At 47.1% G+C, this 22,362-nt stretch overlaps 1 protein-coding gene across 2 annotated transcripts in view; it reads left to right on the top strand.

Annotated features, from left to right (window-relative positions):
- Positions 1–22,362, top strand: part of Eip78c (Ecdysone-induced protein 78C) — a 142,462-nt gene that overhangs the window by 76,505 nt on the left and 43,595 nt on the right. For both annotated transcript variants that reach the window (XR_013323520.1, XM_077703643.1), the window contains exon 2: positions 4,950–5,074. Coding sequence is in view for 1 of the 2 variants with exons in the window: in XM_077703643.1 (XP_077559769.1) it covers positions 4,950–5,074 (125 nt within the window). In the remaining variant the exon portion in view is untranslated. The remainder of the gene's footprint in view (positions 1–4,949; positions 5,075–22,362) is intronic.

Genomic DNA, 22,362 nt, shown 5'->3' on the forward strand with positions numbered 1-22,362 from the left:
ATGGGTGGGCTTCACTGCAAAGACGCAGTGTGGGAAAGCCAGCTTACATCAATTGAGCGTACGTTGATTGCCCTATAGTAGGCTTCACTTTAGAACACAAGAGCATTGCTGGAGAGACATCTTCCTAGGCGTTATATCAGTATGCGAAAAGTCCGGAGGCGAACCTGTGGCCGAAGGGAGAGGGTGTGCCGAAGTGAGCAGAATGGAAATTCTTTTTTTGGACCATGCACAAAAAAAAAACAAAAAAAAAAAACCGGGGGGTTCGCTTATAACAGCTTCGCTGTTAAAGAAAAAGAAAACTAACCTCCCTTCGTCTAACGACGACGATGGTTAGAAATTGTCAGCTTGCTTGTGAGGGATTTATTCGCTGTCGTTGGGGTTGTATGGGTTGAGAGTTTTAGTGACGGGACGGTCGCCATCAGTTATGCCAAGGAAGCTTCGCTTTAAATACGAACTGCGTCGACCGTGTCGGAATTGGCGAATCGAATAGACGTCAGCTTCAGAACGTGAGGCACCCGGGTTCGACTCCGACCACTGGAAGGCTTTTTTTTTTTTTAAGTGCGAATGCACTTTATAAGCGACCCCAAACCATCCACCGCCGGCGGCGGCGGCGGCGGCGTCGGCGTCGGCGTCCGCAGTGCTCCTCTATATTTAAAAAAGAAACAGCATCCGGCGCCAGGTTTCGATCCGAGGACTTTGCGGCCGCAGCGCGACGCTCTACCGACCAAGCCACGGAGGCGACGCTGATATCAGTGTTAGTGACGCGCCTTATATCTTTAACGCATTCAAACTACGTCGTCAGCGGCGTGCGTTGGCGACTCAGCGGCGTTATAGCGGCTTGATAACTGCGTGGTGTACACGTGATACTACAAACCCGATGGAAGAGACGGAAGAGAAGGCGGCGAGGCGGTGGGCTGCGGGGGCCGAGCGCAAGCGCCGCAAGCGGGCCGACAACCGTGCATTCGCACTTTCACATTCTCCCCCTCGGGGAAATGCGGGGGAATTTTTTTTTTCTTGTGGCGCTTGATGTGCCTTCACTTATCACCATCGTTGTATGAAGCTCATTGTGTAAATATGGCTTTTGTGCGGTGCGTTTTGGTGGCGGGACAGTCGCCATCAGCGAGGTATATAAGGCTTCGCTTTAAAAAAGACGCGTCCCTTGGCGCTGTGCGCCAAGGGACGCGTCTTTTACGGGACACTTAGTAATCCCAGTTTCCCCCCTTCTTCCTGCAGTAAAACCACGCCTTGTTTTGTCGGCACACGGCGAAGCCGTGAGACAAAATTTGAAGTTTCCGTTTCAGGTATTTTTTGTGCGCGGCGAAGTTCCGTTTTAGAGGTATCGGCGACAACAGCCGGCGAACGCGGTTCGAATACCCGAGAATCGAACGTCGAGAGCGAAACGCCGAAGAAAGTTACTGGGAAGACCTTTCCTTGGCTGTCTCCTTCAATAAACTCGAAGTTCTTTTTTTTTTTTTTTTTTTCCACGCCTGGCCTTGTCCCCAAGGATTTAGTTAAAGGCTTCCGGCCTTTTCTCTAATTTACGCCTTACCATTTTTACACCGCTCATAGAGCGAAGTCGCACCAAGTGAGTTTCCGGGCACACATCAAAAGACCGAGTGTCGAACACGAATCAGCAGAAAGCAAAGTGCGCTTTGTGACGCAACTTTCTTTTCAGGGTCAGGCGCGTTTGCCAGGAGGAGTTCCTCCTAGCGCACTCGGGCCGGACGTTCTGCGGTCGTAAACTGGACCACTGCTCCCACCGGGAGAATGAAAAGCACCGTGCATAAAACCTCTCCTTGGACGTCAGACAGTTCCTCAGTCAGCGCTGCAGCAGCAGCTATATCAATATTCTCGCTATGCTCAAGGGCCCGCCGGTCAGTGCTTGACGACCTGGGGCGGCCATTTTCGGCTGGTTCACACGTCCATAAACGCGTGTAGCGATGCCCCGGGTTTTCTGCTGAGCCGCTTCGGCGCGAAACCCCGCTTTTTGTTATTTTTTTCTCGGGTTCGCCCAGCACTGCACTGCACTCAGGAGGGGACGTGCATCGTTCCGGAAACTAGACGCGCTGGCAGGCTGTCGTATGCATGCGTCCGGAGGCTGACTTCAGGGCCAAGCCGACTGCATTCTACCTAACGTGACGTGCCCAGTTAAACTACGCCCAAGAGGATGCATGACAGCTTTCTTCTCACCCGTCGGCTTTCATCGCCAAATTATTGCCCTGACCAGTCTTGTAACGCTGACGTCTAGCCGAGACGTTAGTTGGATGCCGCCGACGTGCAACAGAACGGCCTTTCCCCCGCTCATCTACGTCTTCCTTTTTCTCCGAATATCGTCGGGACTCCTCCAGGCCCCCGGGGGTCCCTTTGTGCGAGTGCCAGCCGGAGGGAGAGAAATGGAGGGGAGGAGGACGCGTCAAAACGGCCCCGCCGAAACCAGTAGATGAAGCGGGAGCGGCCCGGGGGCGCCGTCGGAATTTACGACGTGCGCCTAATCTGGCCGCCGGCAGCTTTGCACGCTGCGCGGGAATGAGGCGTTTCTTCCTCCTTTTCCGCCACTGCGCTCGGAAATCAACGCGCCGGACAGGAAGAGAATGGCGGGTACATCGGTATTCGGCGCGGCGCCGGAACAGCTGCCGCGCGCCGGATGCGCTGATCGCATATTTACGACGCGATTCGCGGCCGCGCAAATCACGCCGACACGACGACCTGTTTGTTGTATGTGTGCGGACACAATATATTTCCGAGGCTTAGCGTCGCGCGGGCAGTGGCCGTAGAGGTTGTGATGAATGCGCTTGCACTCGATCCTAAGCTCGGGCTCATCTCTCCTCTCTACCCCCCCCTCTGTGCATTTAGGAGAGGCACGCTCACGATGCACGATAATTCGGGCGAGGATCAAAAGAAAATGAGCTTGGTTCGGATTCATCGGGCTCGTGTGTACAAAACGCGCTCGGTTCAGGCGCTGGCTTGTCGGGTGTGAATTTTGAATAGCCCGCGTCGCGGGCACGCGCGCGCCATTCCTCGCTTATGTGGACACCCCGTTCTGCCGTGACATTATCGGGAACACTCATTGACGCCATTTGTAAACTAGTGTGTGGCCGCAGCTCGCGACGGAGCACAGCCGTTTGGGATGGCGATATTTACGCAGCTGTAGCGCATTTGTCATATTTTTCGGCGCTCCTTGCGCTCGGGGTAATATGTTAGTATCGTTGGTAACAGTCTGTCTGGAGGAACTCTGAGGAGAATTTATTGTACTAATTTGTGCTTGCATTGTGTGGTTGTAGTCGCGCGATAAATTAATTTTCCACTGTATAGCAGAACTGGATCTATAAGGTGTTTCTAGAGCTGCGTAGAGTTGAAAACACCAGGTGTACGTTCCGGTCACCTCGTGAACTGCAGTGGAACCTCGTCGTTACCTCGGTATTACATATTTCCTGAATTTACCATCAAAGTCGCTTTTCCTTCGTAGTTGTCCGTAGGCTTAATCTCTTCTCGATTTCACAATTTTCTGAATAAATGAACAAATCCTGATCCCCACTTTTCTCTGAAGTCGTTGCTTAATCTTTTCCCGATTTAAAGATTTCCTGATTTAACGACCATATTCGTACTCCTCCCCAATAAATTGTCCAGACTTAATAATTTCTCGATTTAACGAAGTTTTCGATATAAAAATGTTATGCACAGGCTTTCATGACTTGGACCAAGGTTCATTGCGGTGACGTCACTTGTGTTTGCGGTGTGGTTTGACGTTATCTGACGCTTTGAAATTGTGTTCGTAATTTATTTCCCTTTCCTATCGACTTTGTTTAAACGCATAGTACAGATTACGTGCTCGCAGTCCGCTAAATTCCGCAGTGCGTACTTGCGTAGTGGCTGAGTACCAGCAATGGTAACGGCACTTTCGAACGCACGTTTCGCGTCTAAGAAAGCGCGTAACTCGGCCGCAGAAGCTCGGGCCATGATCGACACGCACTGGACCTTTACCTGATCGAATGATTCAGTGTCCTTAAATTTACTCACTCACTCACTCACTCACTCACTCACTCACTCACTCACTCACTCACTCACTCACTCACTCACTCACTCACTCACTCACTCACTCACTCACTCACTCACTCGCGCACTCACTCACTCGCTCACTCACTCGCGCACTCACTCACTCGCGCACTCACTCACTCACTCACTCACTCACTCACTCACTCACTCACTCACTCACTCACTCACTCACTCACTCACTCACTCACTCACTCACTCACTCACTCACTCACTCACTCACTCACTCACTCACTCACTCACTCACTCACTCACTCACTCACTCGCACGCAGGTCATCATATATATATACAGGCTTCTGTATCTCGGTTGTCCGTTTTTGTTTTAACCCTGTAATGCCCAACGTATCATATAAGATACGCCATCTTTAGGATTTTTTACTTGCACCAGGGCCTTTCGACTACCAAGAAATGCCCGCTGTATCATTTCTGATACCTTTTAAACCTTTTTCAAAAGAATATAGCTAGATAACTGGCCACATGAAGTCCAAAATACAGTTTGAAAGCTGTATTCCTCCGTCGTAAGCACGCTCGGCTGGTCTACACCTTTTTTCAATGGGCGCATAATACCCTTTTTTATGGAGTATATGATACATTATACCTACTTATATGTAGGTATACATATACCTTCACGTGAAGGGGTATATGCTGCATTATATACATACATTATATATGTAGGTATACATATACTTACTTTTTATGCGTTTATGATACATTATGTAATGTTATAACCATGTGAGAAAAAAATTCGTAGTGTTTCTTTATTGTTTAAGTCACAAACTATAATGTAATAAAGGTTTAGAATTTTTATCTGTTGTTTTCATTGTTTGGGCATTAGGGGGTTAAGGGCGCCAGGTGTGTCCTAATCCCTTATGTTCTCCTCTCTCTGCTGCCGCTACAGAGCAAAGCTTCGCGGCGGCCGATTCGAACAGCAGCAGCCCAGCCAAGTCGTTCGTGGCGTGCAAGGTGTGCGGCGACAAGGCGTCCGGCTACCACTACGGCGTCACCTCCTGCGAGGGATGCAAGGTGAGCGGCGGAAAATCGCCCGATTCCTTCCGCAGTCTCCTCTTCCCGGCCCTGCGATAAGTCGTCAGTTTCCTTAGTGCGGGCCTCAACAGCGACAGCGGGGGATAATGGCTAATATATACACTATTAGCCGGCAACGAGCGGGAACGGAGCACATGGTGGCGGTTTGGTGGAGCACTCTATCCCACACTTTAAGGGTGGAGCGAAGCGAATAAAAAAAATGCAGAAACTCCCAACAGGAAAAGGATTAAGCCGCTCTGCTATGCTCTGAGCCCCTTTAAAGTCCAGCTTTACTACTACACATATGCATTGCTGGGAAGTCGTTTTTAGGCTACTCATAGGGCACTCTGATACCAGAGTAGAAATGTCCCACGGCGTTATCCTAACCACCTCCGTAAGACTTTATGCATCCCAATGGAGCTCTGAACACCGAGCCCCGTTCAGGTGGCTTCACCACTATAATTAAATGTATTGCTGGAAAGGACTTTAATATCATGGTGCGAATGCCCCAGCAATTTTTTGTTAATGGAATTTTAGTGTAAGGAGAAAGTGGGACGCATGAAGTACTCAACGAGGCGGTTTACCTGGTTAAGTACACTTGGCATTGTTTACACATTTAAAGGGAGCGGGAAGTTGCTCGCTACACGCGTTCAGCGGGCGCTCAGTCGCATCGGATCCGAATAGACCTTCGCAGCAAGCTCAGTCTAGAGTTAGTTGCGAAAGCGTGCGAATGGGTCGTTGCTTTTACGCTTGTTGAAAACACGACGTAGGAGTGGCAATCTGGCGGGAGACCCCGTGCAAGACTGCGAAACTGGCATTCCTGCGCTGTGTGCCTCTAACCGTGGCGGCAGCAGCACGTCTGCCTCGTGAAACGACTTGCGGATGCGTTTCTTCTCTTTGCACGGGAGCTCTGCGGAGAAGCGAGCAGGTTTTCCTGGGGGGTTTCTGTCGCTTCGCTGCGCGCGTAGGTGAGCGCGCGGCGTTCTTTTTTAAAGAAGATAGTCTTTCTTGGGCTACTTAAACGCAGAAATTTTGGTCTGTCTGCATGTCTGTCTATCTGTCTGTAACCTGATTCAGCCACCCGGACAAATTGAAACAGAAACTGCGCAATAGTCTTATATACTCACTGCCAAATCTAAACGTCTAAGTGGTGTTAATGTTTATAATTGGGTCATTCCACGCGAAACGTCCCAGCCCAAAAATCGACCATCGCCAATTTCATTGAAAACATTTTTTCTAGGTGCCGATGAAGTGTAGGAGGTCGGCACGGAGTATTTCCCTTGAAAAAAATTTTTCGGTTGTGGGAGCGCTCCTTAAAATTTCTGCAAACACGCAAAATGTGGTTGGCGATAATAAATTTTAAATAAATAGTGAAACTATGTGTAATGACAAATATTATTTTGGATCGTTCCCCTTGCATTGTTCTTTGATGTGGGACTGTGTCTGAAGCTGTGTAAGTATTTTTGGCGTTGTACTGGCTAAGTAAAAACACAAAAAATGGCACGTTTTTAGGAATTTTTCGCAAAGGCACCGTGAAAGTGTCACCCAAAATACTTCTATCGTGCATTGATGTGGCCTTTGAGTGTCGAGTAATAATAATTTAAGCCGATTACAGAGCGTACTTTTCAAGCAAATTGCTTACAAAGATGCAATAAAATGAGTTTTTGCCGAACTTCACACCTGAAAAAAGCCCCAAGGCCCTCGAGGTAAAATTACATGAGATGGCTCATTATACGCACCAGCACCTTGCCTTTTAATTTAGAAAATTTGATTCGGGTAAATTTTGTTTGAGGCGAGAAAAAAATTTTTAAAGTTCACTTGTGTCTTGTTCATCTTGTGTCGCACTTGTCCGCAAATCAGCCGCACTTGTGTCCAACTATGGAACTGCGCCCCCAACTCGGAACGCGTTCGTGCCGCCACCCCTTTTTGTGGCAGGCATGTGCACACGTGGCTCGATACTGAATGAACATTGATTGTGTCGCTTGACAACACAAAAAATACACCGTAAACAACATACTACTCTGCCACTTTTTTATTTGAAAGTCTTTGCCCAATCACTTCCCATCATTGCAGTTTACATATTTAAGAGCGCAGTGCTCGGAAAACAGAAACAAAATCAGCCTCAACTAAATGAAGAAATTTATTATTTCTTTGACGAAGCTTCTTCGCAATACAAGAAAAAAAAAGTAACTTCGGGAGTCTCTTCTACACAAGGATGGCCATAAACTGTCGGCATAATAGAATTTCTTTGCCACTTTACACGGCAAAAGTGGATGTCACGGCGTTGGCGACGCACTTAAACGTCTGACGGAAAGAGCATTTCTCCAGACACCTTCTCAAGATCAGATTGAGACCCGAAAGGACCTGTATGCCTGGGCTAAAACAATATCAAAGGAATAATGGTTCCAAGTTCTAAAATACAAGAAACAAGGGCACAACTTGGTGGCAATCCCAGTCAAAGGAGCGCGACAATTTCATCACTTCAGACCAGCTACTCTTTCAACACTTTTTTTTACTATTGCATCATAATCAAGCTAGAAAGAAATGAAGGTAAGAAAAAAAGAACAAGGCAGACTTCGTTGACGGTGATTATTCACCTGGTGAAGCGTTGAATATCTGTGAACAACAACAAAAAAAAAAAAACCGTAGGCAAAAGAAACAAGTGGCAAGAAATGGTATGTTTGCAGTGAAAAATATTGTGCGTTGAATTTTCTGGGGCTATGTGAAGTGTGGTGCGCAGGCAAAATTACTCTGCGATCGTTCTTCCTCCTCATCAGACAGATTATGTCCAGCTCGCTGATAACTGCCACTACAAAACACTCACTTGCTGTGTTCACTGTACGAAGACCCAAATATAAAAATGACGGAAGCTCACACTAACACGCAAGAATTGAAAGTAGCGAAGCTGTACGCAACAGTAGCGTGTTTCCTCTTTTCCACCTCACGGCGTCGTTTCAGCCTCGCCACTTTATGAGTGACCACAGCTGGATTTTCATCTTCCTTCATCGCACACGGCTCTGCGCCGCACGTGGCTTCCTGGCCTCCATTCGTGCTGAGCGCTTATAACTGCGGAGGCGGCGGCTTGCTCGCACATTCCCGTTCCCTCCTCGCCTATCTCTCCCCTGCCGTCTATCTGTCCCTACCCTAAGGCCGCTGCTCCGTGCCGGGCACTTGCGGAAGGGGGTTGACCTCTAGCGCTCAATGTCAAAACTGGTCATCCCGCGAAGACTTGTCGAGATAGTGTAGTGTAGCTCCCGCCACAAAAGTGGCAGAGTGGAGCATGTTGTTTACGGTGTATTTTTTGTGTTGTCAAGCGACACAACCAATGTTCATTCAGTATCGAGCCACGTGTGCACATGCCTGCCACAAAAAGGGGTGGCGGCACGAACGCGTTCCGAGTTGGGGGCGCAGTTCCATAGTTGGACACAAGTGCGGCTGATTGTGAACTTTAAAAATTTTTTTCTCGCCTCAAACAAAATTTACCCGAATCAAATTTTCTAAATTAAAAGGCAAGGTGCTGGTGCGTATAATGAGCCATCTCATGTAATTTTACCTCGAGGGCCTTGGGGCTTTTTTCAGGTGTGAAGTTCGGCAAAAACTCATTTTATTGCATCTTTGTAAGCAATTTGCTTGAAAAGTACGCTCTGTAATCGGCTTAAATTATTATTACTCGACACTCAAAGGCCACATCAATGCACGATAGAAGTATTTTGGGTGACACTTTCACGGTGCCTTTGCGAAAAATTCCTAAAAACGTGCCATTTTTTGTGTTTTTACTTAGCCAGTACAACGCCAAAAATACTTACACAGCTTCAGACACAGTCCCACATCAAAGAACAATGCAAGGGGAACGATCCAAAATAATATTTGTCATTACACATAGTTTCACTATTTATTTAAAATTTATTATCGCCAACCACATTTTGCGTGTTTGCAGAAATTTCAAGGAGCGCTCCCACGACCGAAAAATTTTTTTCAAGGGAAATACTCCGTGCCGACCTCCTACACTTCATCGGCACCTAGCACAAATTTTTTCAATGAAATTGGTGATGGTCGATTTTTGGCCTGGGACATTTCGCGTGGAATGACCCAATTGTCAACATTGTTGAACAAGAACAAGACATTACGCAAATATAAGACAGAAAGTCAATACATGAGTAACATTTGCAGTGTTCCTTTATTAAAAAATTAACGGATGCTTTGTTTTTGCGATAGCAAATAAAATACTATATCAACTGCAGTAAACCGTCGCCTGCTGTTGCCCGCGCTACCTGGCGGCATTTTAAAAAGATCAAACAGCAGCAGCAATGAAAGGCTCCGCTAGATAGGTTCCACGTTCTGCTTGGAACGCTCGTGGAGTAGGGCAGCATGGTTCTATAAACGTTGTAGTAGGGTGCCTTGATTCACGTGTGTCTCGGCCGTACGGCAGCGCTGGCATCGAGGCACCCGACTTGGAGCTGTGGAACGCGGTAAATTTAAATTAACTTGGGAAAACCTCTAGAGTGTTATCTTGGGAAGAACGATACGCGAGAAGAACAGCATGATAGGTAAGCGGGAAAGAAAAAGGAGGCATTTACTTGCCAGGGGCGCCAGTCTACTATCGTCTTCCGTCGACATTTGCAACGAAAAGAGCAAATACGCGGCCAATTTTTTTTTTTTATTGCGCGAAATCGTTAGTTAACCCGGTAGGTTGTACATCGGGCGTTGTGGTCAAAGGATAGCCCACGAAATGGCGGACGTATGGCGCACAAAATGGCCGAAGGCTCGAAATATAATTAAAAAAGGCGAAATAATGCATGTTAACGCGAAATATATAGGCAAGATCATTCTAAACTGCGGAAACTGCTGGAATGGCGCATATACGTCAACATCTGTCAGCTCGAAGGCAACATTAAGCATATTTTATGCAAAACAAAAGTACACAACCGAGAGTGTCAGCGTTCTTGTAACTCAGAATACACCTTGTATTGGTTGTTATGCTATCAAACGGAAAAAAAAAAAAAAACGAGGAACGGGGGGTTAGATACGGCGCCAAAGAGAGTCGAGGTAGAAGCAAGAACAAAAGCGAGAGATGTCGGGTTGAGCTTCTGTAAGCCCAAAAAACGAAAGACAAAGAGAAGGACGCGCGCTGTCGTAACAAATGGCGCGCAGACAGCGTGAATGCAGGAAAATGTAATTAAATTGAATAGACCTTATTGCTAAAAAGCATGGCCTGTAGCCTAAGTGGGGAAGAGGGAGTGAAATAAGATGGCGCCTACACGAGGAGAAGGCGCAGAAAGAAACTGATGATAATGAAGTGGGGATGAGAGGACTCTAAATTCACTACATCATAAGTAAAGGGAAGGTGAAGCGGTTTTAGAATTAAAAGAAAAATTGACTAGCAGCAAGTACACATTGAATAGTTCCCGTGTACGAAATATTTTCGCAATACATCCAATAGAAGCGGCGCAATGCGCAAACAAAAGTGGCCCGATGCCCCGCCCCCATCTCGCCGCGCGATGCCGGAAGACCGAAGAGCGCGGGCGAAAACCGGCTGAAAAACGTCATACCTGGACTTCCGGCTGGATCGGCCGCCTCGGCCATGCTCTTTTCGCCGTGTTTCCTTGTGAATGATACTTGTTGTTGTGGTTGATGGCACTCATTTGTACAATTTTCGTGTTCAAAAAGTATGCACGAACGCCAAACGAGGCATACGTTATCATGCCGTATTCCTAAGCAGAATAATGCCACGCCGGGATGCTTGATAACGTACGGAAGCGACAGCCGAGGTGGCTGTGCTTGATGACAGAGAATATACTACACTACGTTAAATACTTTGTAAACCGCTCCAATGCGGTTTTTTTTTCTTCTTTTTTTTTATGTGACGGACGTGAATGTTCACATTAGATTCTAGATTTAGGAAGGATGGGGAATACTGCTGTACTTTGACCGGGGGTGTTTCGTTCCGTTCCAGAAACAAAGCCACATTTGTTTAGGAAATACTTGTTTCGTTAAACGCGTCGGTTTTCTTTCCCTATGGGAATTACAACAGTGTTCAAAAACCCAATTTCTGGCGAAACTAAAATAAGGGGCCAATCCTGATAAAAGTTCTCTCCAGGTTAAGGTAAAATGTATTCCTACAAAGTAACAGAACCAAGACCACCACATTACTTATTTTGCAAGTATACATGCCACGAGAAGGTAATATTTGTCTGGAGTGAAAAAACACCGCTCCGAACCCCCACCGTTCCATAATTTGTGTTGACTGCGGGGGCCTAATTCTTTGCCCAAGATTCCGTGTGCCTGCATATTGTAACCTGGCAAGCACTTCTTGCCGCTGAACCTCAAATATGCGCCAATAATAGTCGTTTATATATATTTCGACGAGACTAAAAAAATTAGGAGCGAAGAGTATATATATATAAGGCCTTTGTCAGACTAGCGCGGTAAATGCTCAAATCTAGAAATTCTGAAGCAGGCCAACGATTCATTATCACAAACGTTTGGTGATTGTTACCTTAAGTAACGTAACTACAACGTAACTGCCATGTCTGACTGGTCTGTTAATTATAACCAGGGGGCCGTAATATTGTAGCAGGATGCGCAACGCACACGAGAGCCCTACTAGAGCCGATAATGCTACGGATGCACCAGTATGCTACAGTGTTTTCAGAATAAATGCATGTCAAGCAGTAAGACGCCACTCATCGAAGTGCAGCTAGCGATTGCGGAGGCGCCTTAGCGCCGCTGCCCAAATGACGCGCGCGCGCGCGTGTGGGTTTTCTTTGGGGATGAGTAGCGGGGCCGGGGTGGGCGACAACAAACAAAGGAAATTCGGAAGCAGAGTCCGCTTGTTGGTTTATGCGTGTACCGGCAACATATGTCTCGCATATACGTTTACAGCGCATGAACGCTATTTTCTCGCGCAGTGCACACGTGCGTGCTTTTCGCTGGTAGATTGTTTATAAAACGCCGCTTAATCTTCGGCATAAATGGTTTCGTATATAGGAGAAAACAGTTCAGGGAGTACCTAATATTAAATACGAAATAGAAACCCCGTATGCTGGTTGCCTAATTCATAAATATTTTTACGCAACCCTCTAGCCGACGCCACAGTCACTGCTTTGGGATTCTCAGTCGTGTAAAGCAAATTTAAGCTCAAAGATAATTGAACCAACAGCACGGGAAGTTATAAAATAAACTTGCAGTCATGTGCGAACATTAAACTGCAAGCTAAATTGCCGAAAAGGCAAGCGCCGCCGCCGTGCGATCGTTCCCAATGCTTCCGACAAGCCGCGCGGCCGAAGGGTGTCCTCCTTTGACGTCATGACGGGCGCAACCAATCAGGGGCGTCAAAAGACGAAAAGCGCGCGTCTTTCAAACGGGACCGCGCGTTTCGCAAGATAAACGCCGGTTGGACTCATGCACGTTAAATTCAATGTGATATTCGGAGTCGGCGCGCAAGAAACTATATGAACGTGCCTCTAACTCAATTTTTTTGGAAAGCGCTTCAGCTTCCCTTTGAACCTCGCATGTATTTCTTTGTCATTTTTATTTGTGCGTGAGCAGCAGTTCCACTTCGTAACAAACTTGCAATCACTATGCATCCATACGCAGAAAGGCGGAGTGGCCGTCGCCGTGGTGGCACGAACTCCTGTATGGCGCCGGGTGTTGACGGAAAAAAAAAAAAAAAAAACAGCCAACTTATAACCACGAGCGGGGGCAGGTTCCTTGTAAGGGGGCGCAACTCGACGTGGACGCTGTCGTTATTAAAGCGAAGCTCTCTTTGGTTCACTGATGGCGGTGCCGTTACCTAAAGCGCACTACAAGAAAGCCAAATTTACACAATGTGAGGGCACGTGATGATGGGGATGATGACACAAGAAAAAGAAAAAACGTCGCATTCCGAACCTGGGTCTCTCGCATTGTGAAGCCGACGTCTATCCGATCGCGCCATTCCGGCACAGTCTACGATGGATGTGTGTTTGTAGGGGGAATGGGGGGGGGGGTGCGCTCAGCTTTTATCTAACTTTGGACTTTCACTCGCAGTCAGTTTGCACTTTGATCGCTGACGCTTGGACTTGTATTGCAGCGGCTTTGACTTTGGCACGTGGCCATTCGATTTTCGCATGTAGAATTATAGCTTCGCGTTTGAACCATCGTCGTCGTTGGAAGGGATTTGATTTTAAAGCGAAGCTTTCAGTCTTTCACTGATAAGGTCCGTAGGCGAAAGCGCACTGCAGGGAAGCCAACTTTCGCTGACGATGCTGATGATCGTGCGCTTCCCTGCGAAGCTTGGCGACGGCTCCGCTAGGCCCCCTCCGCTTACGGTTGGTGTGCGGTAGAGGGGGAGGTGACGTAGCGTGCGACGGATTGACGTATATAGGCCTAACGCTATGTTCTGAGGCGAGGCGAGCGTCGACAGCCGTTACACACTGCTGACGTACGATGAGAACGATGTTGCCTTCCTTGCCGCAAGGCTGTTAGCCGCGGTACGTTAGAGCTAACGTCGCATGACGTTAGGCCTAACGTCACATTTTGAGGTTTAACACCTGTAACCGGCATTCAGTTGAAAAAGTACTCGCTGTACGCCAAGCAGCAGGTACCGATTCACGGCGTACACCCCAAACCCAAACGTAAGGCCTACGGAGTGCGTACCCGAGAGTTAATTGCTGTGCTTATTCTAAAAAAAGCGGTGCGTACCTCCAAAGTAGCGCGTACTCGCAGCGTGGGATTGTCCAACCGAGGAATCCAGCACGAGAAAGCTTTGCGTTCGGCCATCGTCGTCGTTAGACGGAGGGGTGCGGGATTTTCTTTTCTAGTGAGTATACTGCGCACGGGCATTGCGGAAGCTGTCCTTAGCGCAGCGGCCAGAGCTCATAAATCACCTCAACATAATACAAAAGAAAGGTTCGACCGCACGTGTTCTCTTCGTCTCTGGTCGCTGCACCGCCGCACAAGTCCCTCCTCCCGAGCAGGCGACCCAAGCATGGCGCAGGTAAAAAAAACGAAGCTGGTAGAATTAAGCTTCGTGCAGGAACCAACCTGGTGGCCCCTAAACCACCCCGGGTCAACGAAGTGCAAACGTGAAGTGTTCCCGAGATAGTTAGCGAGAAACACGAGCGGTGGCTGCTCGTTAGGTTTACTGGGCCAGTGGGAACGCCCCGGCACCCGGTGCGTGACCTGATCTCTTCCAGGTACCCGACTCGGCTGTTCCTGGAGAGGCTCTAACACTGCCCGGTGAACCACTCGGTTTTGCTTACCGTTTAAGCCAAGCCAACAGAAAGCGGCCTACATTCGAAACACGTTTGCACACAAATTCCAACTTTTTCTCAAAACACGCAAAAAAAGGAGTAGGGTGGACGCTCGTAATACGAGAGTGGTTGCGGCAAACAAAAAAAAAATGTGACTTAGATTTTGTGATTGCGTCCATGCTTGGCGATGTCCGTCTACTCCGTTCATTGCTTGCGTCTACCTTCTACAACATCGGGGATTCACTGAGAAATCGCTTCGACTGCAATCGTGCTACACGAGCCGCATGCGTTGAATCACAAACTGAAATTCGCACTCACCTAGTAAGTTATGCAATCCCTCGTTGCGGAGAATACCTCACTGTGGGAACGTACCCGAAGCGAAACATTGGACAACGCTTACTGGCCGCGGGAAAGGAAAGTCTTCCCAGCAATGTCTTCGGGTGCAATAGTGAAGCGACAGTGCTTCATATGGATACACAGGGTTTTGTAGCGTGAGCTACACTGGCCGAGGTTGAGCAGTTTCTCGTGGCTCCTGGAGAGCCGTGCTGCGCATGGGCAAGGAGCAGTGACACGGCGCACAGTGCATTTCCCAAAGGAAATGCACTGCGCCCGCATTGCGATGATAGCTCAGTCGGAAATACGCCGGTTTCATAACGCGTTATGCCCAGTTTCGGTTCCGACTAGGGGAAGCGTCTTTTTTTTTTTTTTTTTTTCCAATCGGCTGCACATGTTATTGTTTTGAGCCACGTGCTAACCCTGTACCCCCGGGTCGTTAGGGTGGCCCAGTGGTTAGGTTATCGGTTTCAAGGCGTATAGGTCCCGGGTTCCGTTTCCGGGAACCTTCCTAACCACATTGCTTTTTTGAGGCTTCGAGGTTTTTGGGTACGAAGGACTGATTTGTGTCCGTCCGTCGTACCCATAACTGTAGAGGTCCGTCCGTATACAGTTTTGCTGGAACTGTAGTTTATTGTACTGTTAGAGTGCGGCAATGCCGACATCACCAGTGGTACAGGGAAATATTGCACCCCATCCGGAATGTCAGTGGCGTAGCCATAAATATTTTTCTAAGGTTATACGCTGCCAGTAAAAAAACAAAAATAAATAGATCGTGCGCCCCAACAAAAGCTTAGTCATTTTTTGGGAATTAATAAGCCGAAACCTATCTAATTTCTGTTTTACACTGTAGTATATCGATCGGTGTGTAAATAGTATAGGCGAAAGAAAGAAAGAAAGAGAGGGAAGGGGGGGGGGAGGGAAACGGCGCTAAAAAGTTTGGGGCAGGGGGTTGTGACACTGAACCACCTCCCGGCTACGCCTCTGCGGAATATTGAGCACCACAGTAATTTGCACAGTTTTGTATACTCTGGAGCAACGCGAACTACTTTCGCGAGCTCTCTTTGGCGCAGCCAAGCCGGCTATCAAATTTCTCATTTTTGTTATTATTAGTAGCACTTATTGGAACCGTTAATTCAAACAGGCATAAAACATCCGATGAGGAAGAAAGAGAGGGAAACGGGAGTGGTAAATAGGGCCATGGCCTCCGAGATTCTCCCGCGCGCGTTTTGCTGCGGCCGTCCCAGTCGCCGCGCGCCCCAGCCAATTTTTGTAAGCGGGTTGGTTCCCCCACGCTCCGCCAGGGGGCCGCTGTTTATGCAGCCATTCGCGGCATACCAACGCTGCAGTTTTTTCTGGTCTTGGCAGGAGTGTATTTGCGAGTTTGTTTGCCGCATTTATTCTCAGCTCCTGCCGAAGATGCTGCCACAGAACACCTGTAATGGATGTGTCCTTCATTGGAACATCCGAGAACTCGACCCGTTCGAGGCACAGGCCTTCGCCCTTGCAGGTCGATCGGTGCATAATAGACCCCACCACCCCTCCCTTGCGCTCTTCCGCGAAGCGGAAGCCAACATTTAACTGTAATATACAATGAGTCATACAATCGCATTTAGGATAAGCGCAGCTTAATGTTGTTGGCTGATTCTAGAACGAACGTACACAACCGCCAACTGTCCCACGTACGGCACCAAATGCGCAGTTTTGCATTTCCACAGAAATGTAAATTGGTGGAGTTAATATAATTTACAGCTACAAAGCATAGGTGAAGATAATTAGTCGAACGTAATCTAAAAAAAAACAAAAGTACAGAAAGTAGAAAAATAAGAAATATAGGAGCGATATTAACAAATTCAAAAACAAATTTTACACAGCCGCTTGGCAAAACAAAGACAAAAATAAAGGAGCAGCTAAAATAATGACAAAAGCATGAATAAAAAAACGCGCGAACAGACGATCCTTGTGACGCCCTGCATTTGCACAGAAATTCATAATTGTCGTAGTTAACAGATTTAATTGTTATAATAGCGCGAATAGAGGGAATTGATCGAACGGGATATTAAAAACAAAAAAGCTACAAAGAATTTACAAAGGTAAAATTAAAATTTAAAACTATAAGTTCTATACATCTCCCGCGCAAAGCGAAGACAAGAATAAAAAGCCCTGACAAAAATTAACCGCGGACACACAAATAAAAAAATCATAAAAGCTGACCACAGTTTTGCGCCCTGCGCATTTGCGAAAAAATGTATAATTGGCGGAGTTTACATGTTTAATCAATCGTTATAATAGCGTGAATGGAGGTAATTGGTCGTACAGAATCTTAAAAGAACCAAACATAGAAAATAAATTATAAAAGCTATCTTACAAAATAAAAAAAGAAAGAATAAAAAAAGCGCTGAAAACTACGGAAACGCGTTTAAAAATAGCGTGAAAACGAACCGCCTGGACCCCTTTTTTTGCATAGAAGCTAACATGTTTAATATCTTTAAAATAGCGTAAATCGAGCTAATTAATTGAACGGAACTTGAAATCAGGAAAGACATCTTACAAAAAAAAATGGCGGAGTTAGCACAATTAATAGTTCCAAATTCAGCTAGATTGGTGCACTAATCTAGCTGAGTTTCCTGCGCGCACAGGTATACAAGCAAAAAACATTCTCAATTGCAAACACAGACATGTATAAGTCGCACATCACGCAATAATCATGCAACTTCATATGCTATGATGCATCGTGTAGTTTATTGCAACGTTAGTAACGTTGGTTCATTGCAGACCATGATTAGCGTTTTTAACTGCCGCGCATATGCGCTATATTAGTTCACTAAGAGCTTACTACAACCTCCCAAACACCGCATTGCAATGAACCGCATTGCACCGCATTGCAATGAACGGTGGTGCCTGAATGTACGACTGTTGGCTTGTGTCGGGCTTGCATGCTTACGAAAGATCTATTTAACATACCAATCAGAAGCAATCTTAATATTGTATTTACGCGACAGATGTTTATGCAAGTCGCCACTCTTGCAGATAATGTTGGGTGAGGACGTGACAGGTTTTTCAAAGGCACCGCGTGTAAATACACATCGAAAAATTTTAAAAATACAAAATAAGGACGCAAAACCGCAGCATAGAGCGCCAGAACAGACTGTGCTTCGTTCGGGTGATTGCTGCTTAATCTTTGTACTTGCGCGCCTCATATTATCAAGTTAACCATAATGAAGTTATTGGTTATCGTCTTGTACCTGTCATTTTAAACCTGGCTGCTCGACTCAATTTCACTGCAAGCTGCGAAAACGCGCGTTTCCTGCCTGGCTTGCGCCAAGCTGCCGCGGAATAGTTGATGCATAGGTGGCGAGCGCCGCGGCGCGGCGAAGGGAGGTTCCCGTTTGAACCCATTCCCATTTCATCCTTCCCGCTTGTTCCCACCCGTTTCAACCCGGCGCGAAACGCCCTTCTCTTTTCGCCATTTCCCATTTCGCCGGTTCCCATTTGAACCTCCTCGTTTGTTCCGTGCCGCTTCAACCCGGTACAAAACGTGCTTCCCGTTTCGTGTTTTCCCATTTAACCCCTTCCCGGAATAACGAACCCAGTCTCGACTCGGGTGACTCGGACCGAGGCGTGCGATTTTTTAAATTAAATTTTTAAAATTTTAAAATTAAAATTGCGTCCGACTGTATTTTAACCCCATGTTTTGAGTTACGTCCGACGCAACCGAAAGTCAAAAATTACTGGCGTCCGCCGTAACCTGAAAATTAAATTGAAGTTACGTCAAACGTATTTCACCGTAAAAAAAACGTTACGGCTGGCGGAGCCTGCAGACGCCCTATTAATCTGCAACCTTTTTGCAATGGTCCGTTTTCCGATACGCGGCGCCAATTAAAAAACATCCCCCTCGCGAGGGGCACGACCAAATGCAGAGCATTTCCGCTCTTCTCTTCCAGCGTAGACATTGTCGATGAAGTCGATGGTGAAACGTGAAACGTGCCGTGAACCCCCTGCCGCGGCTATGACGCAACGTGGAGCGGCTATGACGCAACGTGGCGCGGCTATGACGCAACACAATCCACTTTAATCCAATCCAAACCAATCCAAGCCAAGCCAATCCAAGCCAATCCAGTCGAATCCAATCCAATGCCCCTCGCGAGAGAGTGTTATAGCGGTTATAGCGCCGAAATCGCGCCACCACACGAATGCGTGATGTTGACGTCACGATCACGCCACAGATGTTAGCGACCGGAGCGCGCGCGAACGACATATGTTGTTTAAGCGCGAACCGACCGCGGCGAGAGAGCGCGATGCGAGCGCATCAGCAGCTTCTTGACGTAGTTTGAATGAGTCAGGGATATAAGGCGCGTTCGTAGCCTCCCATTCTGTGTCGGCTTTGTGGCGCAGTGGCAAGAGCACCATGTACATTGCGTTCCGCCCGCAGGGTCGAGGGGTCGAAACCAGGCGCCGGATAGTATTTTCTTTTATATAGTGTAGGGGGAGGGGTGCGGACAACGACGGTGCGGACTACGACTACGGACGTCAACGCGGGTGACATCGTGAGTTACTGAAATGCTCTGCATTTAAAAAGCAACACGTAGGTTGATGCGTTGCGTCCGACCCGGTACAGCGTATGTGAATTACAGCAAAAACCACACCCGCTCGACCTGCTTCTGCGTTGGTCGAGCGGTCTGGAACGTGTTGCTCGCATGCGTACTCCGCGGCAGCGTTAATGGTTCAGTCCCCACAGTTGCATATACGAATGCAACACACACACACACAAAAAAGAAAGGACGAGAACTAACAAAATACAACCTTTCCCTGGTCGCAGTGCCAGTTTGTAGCGTCCGCAGCTCTTGCCGAGAATGAAGTTAGGTGTTTTAACAAATGCAACTATTACTTCATTAGGGGTAGTACACAGGTTATATCTACGCAGGAAAAAGATCTCGCGAAATATAATTACCAGATCTAGCTAACTATGAAAAAAAAAAAAACGTATTTTATGAAAGCGGTAACTATTATGGGCTAATACGATCCATTTTAATGTGCGGCTAACGGTCACTGTATATGCAAATGTCTGCAAAACAATGGCCATTGAAGTCTAAAGCTGAAATTTTTGCTTGGAGAAAATAGTTCGCACACATTTTTCACCCAGGCGTTAATTACGCCTGGATTCATTCTTAAGAACACCCCAAGCTGTATTCTCTTGCGTGTACTTTTTACGGATAATATATAGGCGGGCATGCAGTACGCGGAAAAGCAAAAGCAAACATTTAGGTAATTATCCGTCTTTAAAAGAGAGTTTTAGCATATCGTTACCGTGTTTGCCTTACCGTTTACCGTGTTATACGGGAGCCGAAGTTTCCGTTTCCCGCTGATGAATTAGTCTCAAAGCAAATCACGCATAATTTTGTTGCTCATATGTATTTGCTTACGTTTAAAGTAGTTTGAATATTTCACTTTTCGGGTGAAGCGTTCACAATAATTGTAGTTGTTTTGAGAATACTGTAGCCATCACCTGTAGCTCTTTAAAAAGAAAACGTGTCGGTGGTGCCATCTACCGAGTAGAGTTAGAGTCAAGGTAAAATAGAATTTGCCCCTGCGCTAAATATTTAGGCTAGAAAGTAGTAAAATATGTTGTAGTCATTCCTCAGTAACCTACACTACCTTGCCCAGCACAATTTTGAAGGCCTAAAAGCGCACTGCGAGCTCAGAAACTTATCTGAACTATTTGAGGCGGGCGTTTTGGGAGCGGGTTGAAACGGGAAGGGTGTTTTGGGAACGGGTTTAAACAGAAAGCGGTCAAACGGGAAGGGCGTTTTGGGAACGGGCGCACACGGGACGGGCCAAGCGGGAAGGGTGTTTCGGGAATGGGTTCAAGCGGGACGGGTTCAAACGGGAATGGGTTGTTTCGGGCTACACCCGCGGCGAGAGACGCGGCCACGCCCCCTTTTCAACTTACGCTCTGTCCGGCCGATTGGGACGGCCGGAGAAAAACGCGCGCGGGGGAATCTCGGAGGCCATGATATGGGTAAGAAAAAACTGTGAGCGACATGTGGGTGTTTCAGTGCTGAGGTTGACGTAAGCCGAGGGCCTCTCCCCCACTCCTCTCACACATGCTTCTAAATGTGTGGGCCCACGGGAGGAAGTGATGGACAGGGCTATATAGGTCTACCTACGATCAAATAAAGTCCCTTCAACCACTGGAAGACAAGAAAGAAACGAGAAAAAGGTGATGATGATGATTGGGTTTTTTTATGGCGCAAGGGCTAAGAGCGTTAAGGAAAAGAAAAACATTTGGAAGTGTACGTAGAGCACGCCACACCCGCTGCACCGCCAAATTGGTAATATTAAATAGATCTCTTCTTTTTGTTTTCTCGCGCTCATTTTACTCATTTCTTTCATCTCCATTTTTTCATTGTTATCTTTCGTCTGTCTGTCTGTCTGTCTGTCTGGGGGCCGGGGGGAGGTAAATTGAGACCATTCCGAATGAAATCGTGCGTACGCAGTTGTTTGATGCGAAAAATGAGTCACGAGAAAGCCCAGCGTGGTACTGTGGTTGGCCCGTTTTTACGGTATACATATATTCCTAAACATGTGCCGCCTTCACCTCTGCATTATTTGCACATGCTAGATTTATTCTGGGTCATAAGCAACGCTCAATGCACGAAAACAATTTTCTACGATGCAGAAAATGCGTAAAGCAATGATAGAAAAGCGGATTTAAGGTATACAGTAATACCTCGTTAACTCGAAGCCGTAAAAACCAGGGAAAATTTCGAGATAAACGGATTTTCGAGATAAGCAAAGTTGCGCTAATCGCCGAGAAAAATGAGCGCTCTTCAGAAAAATCACTACTAGTTACCGGCTCTTCAGCGGCAGTTTCTAATCTTTCTTCTAGTGCTGGTTTAAAATAGAAAAAAAAAAAAACATACACGAGACTTTAACCGGCTGGGTTTTGCCGCACTGCCATTTTATTTAGCAGAGAAAAACTGCCTAATGCTCGTCTGCTCGTCTGAAAGCATCGACGTATGGCAGGCGCGGCTAAATGAGAAAAAAAATCGACGGACTTCAGGCGTGGCAGCATCGCGCGAATCTTGTGAAATGGTCCGGCGGCGGAATTTTCGTTCCACTCCCAGTCAAGATTTCGAGTTATCCGCAATCCGACCCAAAAATACTTCGAGATAAAGGGAAAAATATACATGGGACGCATAGGAAAATGTTCGGTGCCGCGGAAAATTTCGATTTAGCCGATTTTTCGAGATATGCGAGTTCGAGTTAACGAGGTATTACTGTATATTCCTCGTAAGGCATCTTCCGTGCAGTGCGCACGTCCCACCGTGGTATTATTATGGGTCAACGCCTAGAGCCCAGAATACCGTAGCTGCATGGTCTGCTTCAAGCCATCGCCGCCATAACGATGGTTACGTTACGATGGTTTCCCCCACGGATAAAGAATTTTTGCTCCGTGGTTTCCCCCCTCTAACTCGGGTTAGAGAGAGAGAGAGAGAGAGAGAGAGAGAGAGAGAGAGAGAGAGAGAGAGAGAGAGGGGGGGGGGGTATGAAACAATGGGGAGGCGTGTTGGACAGTCGCGTCTCCTTGGGCAACGAGCGGTAGAAAAGAAATTCTGCTGAAATTGAGAGAATTATCTACTAATGCGTAGCATTATTATGCCTTAAAGAACTATTGCGAAGGGAAGTTTGACATCCACCTAAATGCAGCCATACGGCTAC

This window comes from Haemaphysalis longicornis, unplaced genomic scaffold (assembly GCF_048455015.1).
Source record: "Haemaphysalis longicornis isolate Haplotype H1 unplaced genomic scaffold, Haemaphysalis longicornis Haplotype H1 scaffold_3, whole genome shotgun sequence".
NCBI lineage: Eukaryota > Metazoa > Arthropoda > Arachnida > Ixodida > Ixodidae > Haemaphysalis > Haemaphysalis longicornis.